At 42.2% G+C, this 12,497-nt stretch overlaps 1 protein-coding gene and 1 long non-coding RNA gene across 3 annotated transcripts in view; both read right to left on the reverse strand.

Annotated features, from left to right (window-relative positions):
- LOC140701840 (uncharacterized) overlaps positions 1–10,972 on the reverse strand; it is a 105,957-nt gene extending 94,985 nt beyond the window's left edge. The window contains exon 1 of the long non-coding RNA XR_012080819.2: positions 6,492–10,972. This is a non-coding gene — a long non-coding RNA (uncharacterized LOC140701840). The remainder of the gene's footprint in view (positions 1–6,491) is intronic.
- UNC5D (unc-5 netrin receptor D) overlaps positions 1–11,233 on the reverse strand; it is a 644,095-nt gene extending 632,862 nt beyond the window's left edge. For both annotated transcript variants that reach the window (XM_078379744.1, XM_078379743.1), the window contains exon 1: positions 10,983–11,233. In XM_078379744.1, coding sequence (XP_078235870.1) covers positions 10,983–11,073 — 91 coding nt within the window. In that variant the 5' untranslated portion in view covers positions 11,074–11,233. The remainder of the gene's footprint in view (positions 1–10,982) is intronic.
- Between the last annotated feature and the right edge of the window lie 1,264 nt (positions 11,234–12,497).

A 12,497-nucleotide genomic window follows, 5' to 3' on the forward strand; every position in this document is an offset into this window, starting at 1 on the left:
CACGCATGCGTCCGAGCGCCCGCACGAAGTCGCAGGCAGGCAAGCACTCTTCTGCATGTGCGAAGGGGTGGGGGAGCACTCACACCGGTGCTGGCAGGTGCACACACAATCAACCACCGCTTTGCACATGCAACCGAGAGAGAGAGCGCCCCCACACACAGGCCCCACCTTCCTCAGAGGCTCAGCTGGTCCACAATCCCAAAAAGGTTGGAGACTGCTGGTGTAGTGGACAGAGTGGATAGGACTCTGGAGGAAAGGGTTTAAATTTCCACTTGGCCATTGAAGCTCACTGGGGGAGTGAAACTGGTAAAACCATTCCTTAAATATCTCATCTTGAAAGCCCTATCAGGGCTATAAGTTTGTTTCAACTTGACAGCACAGAACACACACATCTCAAAAAAATAAATTATAAATTATTTCAGCTAAACTCTGCAAAGACTCTAGTTTTGGATCAAAAAATGATCTCTTTTGCATTATACTTTCTTCTGTATTATGGACAGACAGAAAACAACAAAGAATTCAGACATGCCTTAGCTTTCAACAGCAAAGTCAGAGTCTATATAAAACACATGGAATGCAGCCTTAGGACCATAGCTTTTACTTGGTTTAGAATCTTGACATTCCATAGACAACTGTCTACCTTTCTAGTTCGTAATCCTCTTAAAGTCACACAGAAAAATAAAACACTTTGGGTATGACTAGACAGCTAAATTATCCAGCGTAGACCAAGCTATATTGTGCTAAAAAGGGTTGCTTTGATGTGCAGTATGTTGTTTAGGGTGATCCTTACATTTGATTGCAAGGATCAAGTCAGTTTTAGAGCAGGAAACTACACCACAGCTCAAACAACCCTATTTGGCACTTTCTCCTTTTAAAAGGAAAGGGGAAAAAAGGAAAACAGCAACAAATAAAGTTTCTCCTCCTGTCTCCACCACCATGGTGAGCAGAAGGAAATTTTAATTTTTTTTAAATTTTTAACTAGCATAGCACATCAGCACTACCTTAAAAGAGCTTTTTAAAAACCATTTACTTCCTTTCTCTACCTCTCCATGGGGGAGTGGGAGAAGCTTTTAATCTTCCAGTTAGCCATCCATCCCCTATGGTATGATCCTGGTAATTACACATGTTGGAACTTAATCAAAACAGAACTACTGTATCTTACCAGCATCCCCCCAAAAACCCAGGACCTCCTGACAGGGACCCAAAAGGTATGGGTAAGCATGGATCATGGATTCTCTAGCTGACTATGGTTCTCATGCCACATGGCCACCAGAAAAAGGAATGAACCAGATCATCTCCAAATGAGGCCAAACCACAGAACAAATCCTCATCTAGTTGTACTCTCAGTAACAGTTTAGTTCTAAAATATGCAATCTCATACAATTATCCTTATTGCTTCTCTTTAGTACCACATGCCAGTGGATGGGTTGTCCTGCTAATAGAGTAAAAATTACAGTCAAAGTAACAAACCATATATATCATTAACACATTTTGTACACACACCCCAATAATTTGTTTAGAGTGTTAGGGGTTATTTGGTGTGTGTGATTTGAATTTTGAGGAGAGCTTCAGCTTTCCACTGGCACTTGACATCTCAATCTTCTTCAACTTTGGCCTTCCTAGTTTTGCAACATTTCCATTTTCCCACTGAGACTCACTGATTCCAAATGGTTGTGATACACTCTCTTTTTTTAAAATTTTCAGAATTTTTAAACTCCAAAGAACCATAACAAAATCTGGCGCTAGAGAGAACTCTGATTCAGTCTGAGTGCCACTTCAGGCTTCTTTGCTCTGCCTTGTTCCAGTTAAAAATGGACAAATATCCAAACACAATTTGCTTTCCGAAACACAACTCTAGCTATTGCCATCTCTGGCACCTCTTTTCTTGGGGACTAGAATTTATATTAATGTTTCTAGTCTGCGGGTCTTTATTTTGTTTTCCATGTGCTGGCATATTCTTGATAAGATTTTGATAGATTCAGGATCTGTCTACATTTCTCAAAAAAAAAAAAGAAGAAGCAATACACACACAATGTGTAGCAGTTTAATTTTAGCCAACTCAACTCACATGTTTTTTAAAGTTATTTCCTACATTCCTAGTTAGTAACTGAAATGTGTATCTTCTGTTAATATATTGATTTTGGAGGCTAAACACTTTCTGCTTCTGTCCTTAAATCAAGTATGGACAGAGAAGCTCCCTTTGAAAACCAGCTGTAAGGTTCACAATGGGCTTAAATTTATTAAGAAAACAATGTGCTAAAATAAATGGCCCTCCGGTGGCTGTTTATTTTAACTTGCTTCTTAAGAAAATAAACCGAGTTAGAGGAAAATTAATATGCACTTTCAAATTCACTGTGCCAGCATGACATTCAGCACAGTTTTTAACACAGATCAAATCCCAGATTTTTTGGCTGTGTGACCAGGCTCTCAGTTTCTGAACTTTGAAATAGTTCTACTGGCATTCCACCTATTCCTGGTAATCTTTTTCAAGTGCTTTGAAAGCAGCTTCCACTTCACTTTCTAAAACTATACGTTCAACAATTATTTTTCTTTCAAGGCATCCATAATCCTTGCATATCTTCTGTATCTTGTTTTCATCTTCTTTTTATTTTATTTTCACCAGACACGATATTTCCCTGCTGATCTTCAGTATCACTGATCTCGGTTTAATTTTCCCTGATTTTTTTTTGAGCTTATGAAAGCACTCTCTTGCCTTTCCTTTGTAGTTTCCCATTTCTATTTCTTTGCATTGATTGTTATAATAGTTTTCTTTGCCGGTGACATGCCAGTCACTGAAAAGAGGCCTACAGGATCCTGATTCTATTTCTGTCATCTCTTCTGTTGCTCATCTGCAATTAACAGTGTAAAGAGTTTTCTCTTGGCTACACAAAGTTTGTTTTTTCATTCTTTCTATTTGTCTCAAACTGGTACAGTGGTGCCTCGCTTGACCACGATAATCCGTTCCAGCAAAATCGCTGTAGAACGAAATCATCGTCAAACAAAAGTAAAAAGCCCATTAGAATGCATTAAAAACCAGTTAATGCGTTCTAATGGGTGAAATACCTCATTGTCCAGCGAAGATCCTCCATAGGGCAGCCATTTTCCGGTGCCTGTAAAGCGAGGAAAACAGCAGGGGGCCATTTTAGACAGCGGGGAGACATTTTGAAAGCCCGACGATCAGCTGTTTTGATCATCATAAAGCAAAAAATCGGTTCCCAAAGCAGGGAACTGATCATCGTAAAGCAGTTTTTTCCTATCTAAACATCGTTTTGCGATTGCAAAAGCGATTGCAAAAACCTAATCGTTAAGCGGATTTGTCATGGAGCGGGGTAATCGTTAAGCGGGGCACCACTATAAATGGCAAAAACAAAATGAAAAAAATTAAGAAGACAAAAACATTGTGGCACCTTAAAGACTAACTGCTATATTTTAATACGAGCTTTTATAGACAAATCCATTTCCTCAGACAAATGCCACTTTCACAACTAGAAATGACCTGGATTCAGCAGTAAAGTAGGTGTGATTCTGGTCTTACAGCCCACATACCTTGGAAGCTGTACATTAGCTTATTGTTGTCTAGCAACTGATAATCGGGAAGTAGCAACAAGTTCTGTTTTCAAGTTAATTTTGTGAATGTTGCCACTTACAATACATTCTGTTGGAGGGATTAACCTTGTAACAGTGCAAAGTTTCTTGGGTCATCTGTCTTGACTGTTAATTACATTTATATCACAGAAAGACAGACATACCTCCTTCCTATATCCCCTCAGCGTGCATTGCTCTTTTTCTCCCCACCACACATCGTGAGTGAACACAGAGGGAGACTATGTGTCTTATTGGCCCAAGGTGTGACTAGACAGGAAGACTATACAATGTTGATTCACATCATCTGGAAATTTCCTATGGCAGTTACATCGCTGTTCTCATTCACATGGAATGCTTTATTATCCTAAAAAATCTTCACAGCAAGAGTCCATGCCACAATTGTCACCAGGATCACAGGTCATTAATACCACACACTTGCCCACCTTTTTTAAAAATGGCAAGTGATATAGCACTGAATTGATATAACCATTTGTTCAACTGCACAGTGACATAGTGCTAAATTTAATACTTGATTGTTCAGAGGATAAGACAAGAGGCTCTCACTTGAGGAGGATGCTCTTGCTCTACTAGCATGCCCTTTAGTTGGGCATGGTATACCAATATTGTGGGAACATCTTCCTCAATTGAGCACCTCTGGTATCCCCTCTGAACACTCTTTATGCTTATCAAATTTAGAGCTGTCAGATAAGCACTATATTTTTCACAAGCTGTTGTATCAATTCACCACTATGCAACTTGCAAAAAAAGTTTTAAAGATACCCTGCTCTCAACATCACACCCTCCACTGCCCCATTCAACAGATACAGGTGGTGACATTTTCCAGGAACTGTGAGTGCCAGCAATTTAAGCAGAATTGTTACCCCCAAAAAACAAGCAAACAAAAACCACTAACCCCTAACCCTAACCCCTGCCAGCAGAACAAAAAGCAATGAACACTCATGGGGGAAAAAAAGACCTGGTTTACTCACAGTTAGCTGTATATCACTAATCAATGGACAATACATCAAATTTCACCATGCCAACTCTGGCACAAACTACTGAGGAAATTGCACTTTAGTCACATTCCACGTTTCCTGGCTGAACAGATCTCACAAATCGCAGTTCCATACTGTAATCACTACACCACACTGGTTGTTGACAGCCCTATGATTCATCTCACTTTCTATTCCAAGAATGTCAGGTGTTCAAAGTTTTTAAATCTTTTCTCCCTTCCTTCAACTTAGCACACAGACCTAATATTATTCTTCTCTTAAGATTATGCATCAAATTCATACCAAACAAGCCCAAATGATGCACAGTACCATAAAAATTACTGGCTTCCAATGCTGAATATTCCACCTAAACAGAAACAGTAAAAAAAGCCAAATAAAATACCATGTTGTAACATGGATAATTTTTACACAAATTCAAGTGACAGACTCCACTTTCTAGACAGTTTCTGGTCTTACTGTAACTATTTATTTGTCTCATTTTTCTAATATACAAAATTACTTGCCCAGTGTTACTCAGCATGCCTTTTGCTGAACTAGAAATTGGACTCAACGCTAAACTCACCACCCACAGACAGTCATTTGAGTCTAACATGTCCAGTCTAATATTATGGATGAACCTGAATGGATGAGGCCTCATCAGTACAGTGTTTTCAGCATGGACACAGTTGCCACTCTTCAGTTTAGATGTACTATTACCCTCCCTCTGCACGCTTGCTATACGAAAAAAGGGAAATAATCTCTCAGAAGACCATTGCATAGGGAAGCCACAAAACACTTTCAAAAAATGAGAAAAATACACTAAACAACTGTCCCTAGCTTAATATTTATTTAGTCAAAACCTGAGAGGGAGAGAAAGGAAATTGCACTCCAATACCTACCTGGCTACAGATCCTAACTTCCTTTAGTGTGCATCCTTGGAATCATATAATCATAAAACCATATAATAATGTATTGGACGGGTCCTATAAGGTCATCAAGTCCAGCCCCTTGCTAAATACAAAATCAAAATAAATCTGACAGATGGTTGTCTAATTTTCTTTTGAGCACATCCAACACTGGAGCTCTAACCACGTTCTTAGGTAATCAGATCCACTGACATATTGCTCTAACATTTAGGAAGTTTATCTTGATAAAAAAAAAAATCTGACTTCCTAAATATGCCCAGTTCTTTCAGTCTCTCCTCATAGCACTTGAGGGAGCTGTAGTCCAAAGCAGCTGTAGTCCAAACTATATTCGCGAAGGCTTTCACGGACGGGATCTAATGGTTGTTCTGGGTTTTTCGGGCTCTTTGGTTGTGTTCTGAAGGTTGTTCTTCCTGACGTTTCGCCAGTCTCTGTGGCCGGCATCTTCAGAGGACAGAAACCTGTACTCTGGTGTAGTAGGCTTGGGAGTGCAGTATTTATGGCTGTGAGATAGGCTTTTGTCTTTTCCTGTAGATGGGTGATTAGTGTGTATTGTTGTGGGTGTATTGTTGTGCTAAGGGGAAGAGATTATCTGTTCCTGTGGTTGATGGGTGTCATTAGCTGGTCTTTAGTATGTAGTGATCCCCTGTCCTTGTCCAAACTCTCACAATTTCCCCAATACCCCACTTGTTACCCCCCCCCCAACTTGAGAAAAGCAATTGATAAGCACTCTCTGAGTACAATTCTGTAAACCACTGTGGACCCACTGAATAAGTTGTTTTATCCAGTACACACCTAGTAAGCTTGCTAATCAGAACATCATGAGGAATTTTGTCAAAAGTTTTGCTGAAGTCAAGATCTACACCATTCCACTATTCACCAGTGAGGTTACATAATTTCAAAAATGGGTTAAGATTAGTCTGGCAAGATTTGACCTTGACAAATCCATGTTAGCTTCTAGTTATTACTGCATTATTTTCAAGGTGCTTACCAAGTGACCGCTTTATAATCTGTTCTAGAATTTTCCATGGGATTGATGTCAGGCTGACTGTCTGCGATTCCCAGGTTACTCCTTTCTGTGGTAACACTAGCCCTCCTCCATTCATCTAGCGCTTCGACCATCTTCCATGATTTCCAAAAAATAATAGACAATAATAGACTGTTTTGAGAGTTCTTCAGCCAATTCCTTCACTTCCTCGCAGAGTCAAACTCAGAAATTTAACATATTTCTATAGGACAAAATTGTGTGAAACCTAAATATATTTTTAAAATATAGCCTACATTTATACCTTTTAGGAATCTACATTATTTTGGAACTTAACCATTAATGTATGTTTTCCCAAGCTTTTTAAATTAGTTTTCTCAAACCCACTATTAATTTATGTATTTAAACATTAGCAGAAAAAAAAAACAGTATTGCAACAAAAATAAATGAAACAATAGCACAAAAATATTTTAGAAAAATAACTAAATCTATCACTAATCCTACAGTATCGAAACAAAAGTAACCTGTAAAACCTGAAGTTGTGAAACCCACTTCTCCTGAGATCAAACCAGGTATTTTGACACAAAATCAGAACCATGCCAAGGTGATCATAGTAACCCAGTAAATTTGTGCAGAGGAATACATACCAGCCTAGGATTGACCATATGGAAAATTTCATTCACTTCCAAGCAATGTCACTGAACCTCTGTAAGACTCACCTGAACAATCCTGACTATTCCTAATGTTTGAGAGAGAGAGAGAGAGAGAGAGAGAGAGAGAGAGAGAGGACATTTTACCCTTCAGATACTTTGAACTCCCACAGTCTCCTTGCATTGGCCATGATAGCTGGAGCTTCTGGAAGTTGAAGTTAAAACCTTTGAAGGACTATCTGCATAGTGGAAATAAAAGTCACTTTTCTCACAGGTTCATAGGGTCATTGCGCAGGCAAGTCAAACATAAGTCATAAGGCATTTTTCAAAAAGCAAAGTAGATACGCTAACATTGGTGCAGCTGTTTTTCCAAAACAAACGTAGACTCCTGTGGTAAATAAACTAGTATGATTTATTTAGCACGTTTTGTGGAATGCAGTTCAACACATGAGAAATCTTATATCAAATTATCCTTCCGTCAAATTTTAATGTACCATAAGCAAGATTCCCTCTAAGCTGTCCCACACACACAACTCCACCTCACTCCGTGCAGTTTTCTTCTTCCTCCACGCAGTGATTGTGTTCAACCCCTTTGGTCCCAGTTATGATGGAACCCTGAGCACAGGGAGGGGAAGAGTCGCACACACATGCAGGAGTGATGTTGTGCAAGAGAGAAGCATAGCCCTGCCTAGCGGGACTGAAAATTAGAAGGTACGTTCACCACAAGGCTATTCATTTATTTATTTGTATAGTAGACTGACAAGGCTACTCAAAATAAGCCAGATACAGACCAACAATTCTTATAAACTGGAGCAATTTGTCTGGTCCTCCAGAAGCAGTTGGACTGCAGCACCCATCAACATTGTTTATATGGGCCACAGACAGCAAGACCTGCAGCCTAGAAACTTCTGGAGAACATCACTTTGCTATCCCCCCTATAAGCAGAATTCTCCTTTTCTCACTGTCTGATTTTTACTTGTCTAAGTGGCCATCAACAGACACAATAAAAAGTCATGGCAGAAATCACCTTAGTTTATTTTATATAAACAACATAATTGTATATGTAGTAACCCAACCCCCTGCAATCCTGGTGATAGGAAAACAGTACTACACTGAGGTATAAAACTGCAATCAGGGTTTAAAGCAAACTGTTGTGTTCACTTGTGCAGAGTACAACAGACTGGAGCCACAGGGACAGATGCCTCTGCCTACCTTCTGCTCCTGTAATCAGTGACCCTTTTGGTCATCATAACTCCTAACAGACCATCCTCTCTACTGCTATTATGAATAGCATCATGTACAAGAAGAGCATTAGTCCACACAGTCCAGGGAAGGGGACAGGAGACAGTTCCTGGTATAATCTGTGCTTTTGCATGTAAAACATCCCTGGTTAAATCCCTGACATCTTGAGGCAGTGAGTGATAAGAACAATCTCCACCTGAAACCATGGAAATATGTTATCAATCAGTACAGGTGTTTATTTCCTGTTGAAGAATAAACAGTGCAATGTGACACAAGCCAATATATTAACATGTTCCAATAAATCAGTGCACCTTTATAGTAAAAAGATGATTAAATGACAAATTCAAGGTACCAAACAAATTAAAAACTGTAGTTAGAAATACCATAAAATACACCCAACATAGAGCTCCAGGATCAAGACAGAGAGTATAATATCTATTTAGTGAGGTAGCTGAGGAATTCTAGATGTAGCACATCCACATCACAATTTTTTACTGCATCAGGAAATTAAGTACCCTCTGAGCAAACAAGTGGCTTTTCAGTCTCCATTTCCTCCAATGTGCTTTGAACAGAGCTGATTATGAGAAAAGGCAACACAACTTGTATCCACATCCATTTGAATAGGTCAGCATCCAACCTGGCAATGCTCTGAAATAATACCAATCCTCTTCACCCCATTACAAAGAAACATACAAACCCCGTTGAACTCTTTACAAAGAAGGATTCTGTTTGGAATGTAATTTCTCTTCAAGGTGGCTCGAAGACAACTTCATAAACTGCAATATTATAGCTCAATGGGTCAATAGCTAGGGTTAAGTGCTCCAGCTAGAGCTACATCTGAGCACTAAGGAGCATCAAAAGCAAAAGCACAGAAGTGCCACAAATCAAAAATACTCTGCTACCTCTCATTTTACTGTCTAAAAGCAACTCCACAACAGCCAGATATCTAAACATCCAGAATAGCTGCAAAGTGCAATCAAGCAGCTTTCAAAATGTCACACTGGAGTTCACCCCCCCCCACTGTTTTGCCACAGGGATTGAGCAGGGGGGGGAGAGGAAAAGATGGATTCAGGTATGAGCTACAGCTTCTCCTGAAGCATTTACAGCCAGGGACTCCTTGTTGCACACAACAGGGTCAAACTTCTTTTAACAAAGTCAGAAACGCTGCTACTTTCCTTAAAAATGAAAGTGAACAGCTGTGCATAGGGTGGCAAGAGAGATGCCAAGATTGCCCTCACTCCAACTTCACATCTCAATTCACTTGTTAAGGATGTTCAACTACTGTACAAGGTACCTAAACACAATAACTCAGACCAACAGCATGAATGTACTGCACCCTCTTCAAGTCTCCCTTTCTGTATTAAAAGTAGAATTTATTCTGGGGGGTGGACAGATTCATGGAGGGGGGATGGAGGATGGAAACCAAGAGTCACAGAAACCAAGGCTAGACATTATAATTACACATCTGCTATGTTGTAGGTGTGACCCTGAACTCATTGAAGACAAGGACAAATCTTGAAGCCAGCTGTATAGCAGTGTCTTACCATCCTTGGTAGAAGACTGTGAGATACACAGATACAAGGTTAAAAATTTCTGCACCCAAGATCTTGGCTGAGCAAATGTGCATACTTGATTAGCAATAGATAGGGATACATCTGCACCAGAAGCTCTCATTCCTCAACTGATCAACACAAAGCAGTGGCGAGAAATATATATGTCTAGTTGCCAACATCAAGTTAACTCTATGGAACAGAGAAGGGTAGCAACAGTCAGCTCTCTTCACTGCAAGACTTTCAATGACAGAGAAGCACACACATGCAGCTCAACGATTTGGAGGACCTCTACCATGAAGCCCAAAACATGTCTGTAGTTGTCAGGAGGGAAACCTTTGCCATCAGTGAACCTATTGGAAAGGCACCAAGAATAAGGAACTGATCAGCAAAATAACAAACCACAATAAACCAACTCTGGTTTTTTATTTCTACTAAACAGCAACCCTCACTGAAGTGGCTTACTCCCTAGTTCCAAGGATTAAACAGGACTCACTTCCAAGCTAACTTGCACTGGATTGCACTGCTAAATACACCGTCAAGGGATGCACCTGCAAGTCCACCAAAGCTGCCGAGGTTCGCCTGCACCTTCCAAAGATACTGGGTGCTAATGAACAGCGTGCACAAACACACACGCATACACACCCCTTTCCACGTCTAAGCACACCGACCTGTCTTAAAAAATCGTTCCCTATTGCTCCCGCGGTGGCACGTTTTTCCCCAGATCCGATGCCCGATCTCTGCAGCAGAACCATCTCCCACCCGAAACTCGTTTGATGACCGCCAGGCCCCAGAAAGCAATTCCCTTTCCGGACTTGGAGGAGAAGCAAATGCCGTTCGTTGCTACCGATGCACCTCTTCACAAAAAAGGGGTGTGTGTGTGTGGATCCTCCCTTCTTGCTCCCGGGTGAGAAGTCTGTCACCTGTGGACTCCAAGCAGGGCTTGTTTAGGACAGACGGACGCGGGGGCCCTGCGCAGGCAAACTCGCCAGCCTTTCCACCCCTAACCGATCCCGCGAGCCGCGGTCCAGGCGGCAAGAGTTGCTCCCACTCACCTCGCAGCGTCCCGGCTCCTCCGCGCGGTCCCATCAGCAGCCCAAGGCAGACGAGGAGTACGACTCTCCCGCCAAAGCCGCCGATTCCCATGACGAACGATCCTAAGGCCAGGAAAAAGGGGGCGGCGGCGGCGCGAAAGAGGGCTTAAATCCACCAGACTCCGGGAGAGAAACCCCAGGCACGGTCGCGGGGCGGCGGCGGCGGCGGCGGCGGCAGAAGCAGCAGCACCTCCGCGCTCTCCACCCCGACTCCAGGCGAAAGGCGGGCAGCCCCACGCCTGCATCCCAAGGAGACCCCCCCTCCTCCTCCTCCTCCCCGGCAGCCAATTAGGTGAAGGCTGGGCGGGGCCAGCGGATGAACGCGGAGGGAGGAGCCGGCGGACCACCACAGGCCAGGCCCGAGTGGCCACTGCGAGGCCGCCGTGCTTCCTTCGTCTTCAGCCGGGCGGGTGTCCGAGTTTCCTCGCGTCCCCGGCAACTCCGCGCACCGCCTTCAGGGCCTTCTGGGACCACAAGAGGCAGAGGCACTGGGTCCGGCGTGTTGCCTCCAGCCTCCCCGTGGCGCTGCCGGTAGCCAAGAGATAGCTTCGGCGCTGGTTTCGACAGGAGCCCGCGGTGGCTGGGAGAGGAGCCTCGGAGCGATGCAGAGGAGCGCTGACTCCCGACGATGTACAGTGCCTATCAAGCCGTGCCCTTCTGTTCGGTCTACCGGAGAGCTACACGCGCTAGAATTTCGGCACGGTTACTTCTGAGTAGATGCAGGAGTTAGGAGCTGGCGCGTCAGGATGCGAAATGGATGCGGTTTATTTCTCTCGTTATTCCGCCCGTTACATTCTTTGCCCCAGCACTTTGTTTTTATTCGTTCTTTCTCACGTTCCTTTTCATTTGCTTCGTTCCCGGCTGGCGCTCTGTGGCTCCGGCCGGCCTCCTACACCGCGAAGCCCAGCCTTTCAGCAGGTGTGCAGGAATTTGCATGGCAAGCGACACCTGCCGAAATTCCTGCTTCAATCCACACAGCTATTAAAAATGTAGAACATCAGCTGTTTGTTTTGTTTTGCTTTGCTACTCTACCGAGATTTCTTTTTCATTTTCTTTTTTCTTATTTGTACACGATTTTATCTCTTTTTAAATTTGTTGCGTGCGATCAAATTGTCTCCAATTTATGGTAACCCCAAGAACAAACACTTTCCAAAAAGTCCTATCCTCCGCAAACATGTTCAGCTCGTGTAAACTCAAGCATGTGTTTTTTTAGGGAGTCAGTCCATCTCATATTTGGTCTTTCCCCTTTTCCAGCATTATTATCTTTTCCAGAGAACCCTGCCTTCCCTTGCTGAGCCCAAAGTAGGATAGCCTCAGTTCCAACATTTAGTCTGTTTTAATATTTACTTTTCTGTGCTGTCCTTTTTTCTTCTTCTTCTTTTTTAATTTGCATTTGTTTTCTTATCAGGCAAATCTAAAAGAAAAAAAAGACAAGAACATTGTGGCACCTTAAAGATGAACTGCTATATTCTAGAT

Source organism: Pogona vitticeps, chromosome 8 (genome assembly GCF_051106095.1).
Source record: "Pogona vitticeps strain Pit_001003342236 chromosome 8, PviZW2.1, whole genome shotgun sequence".
Lineage (NCBI taxonomy): Eukaryota > Metazoa > Chordata > Lepidosauria > Squamata > Agamidae > Pogona > Pogona vitticeps.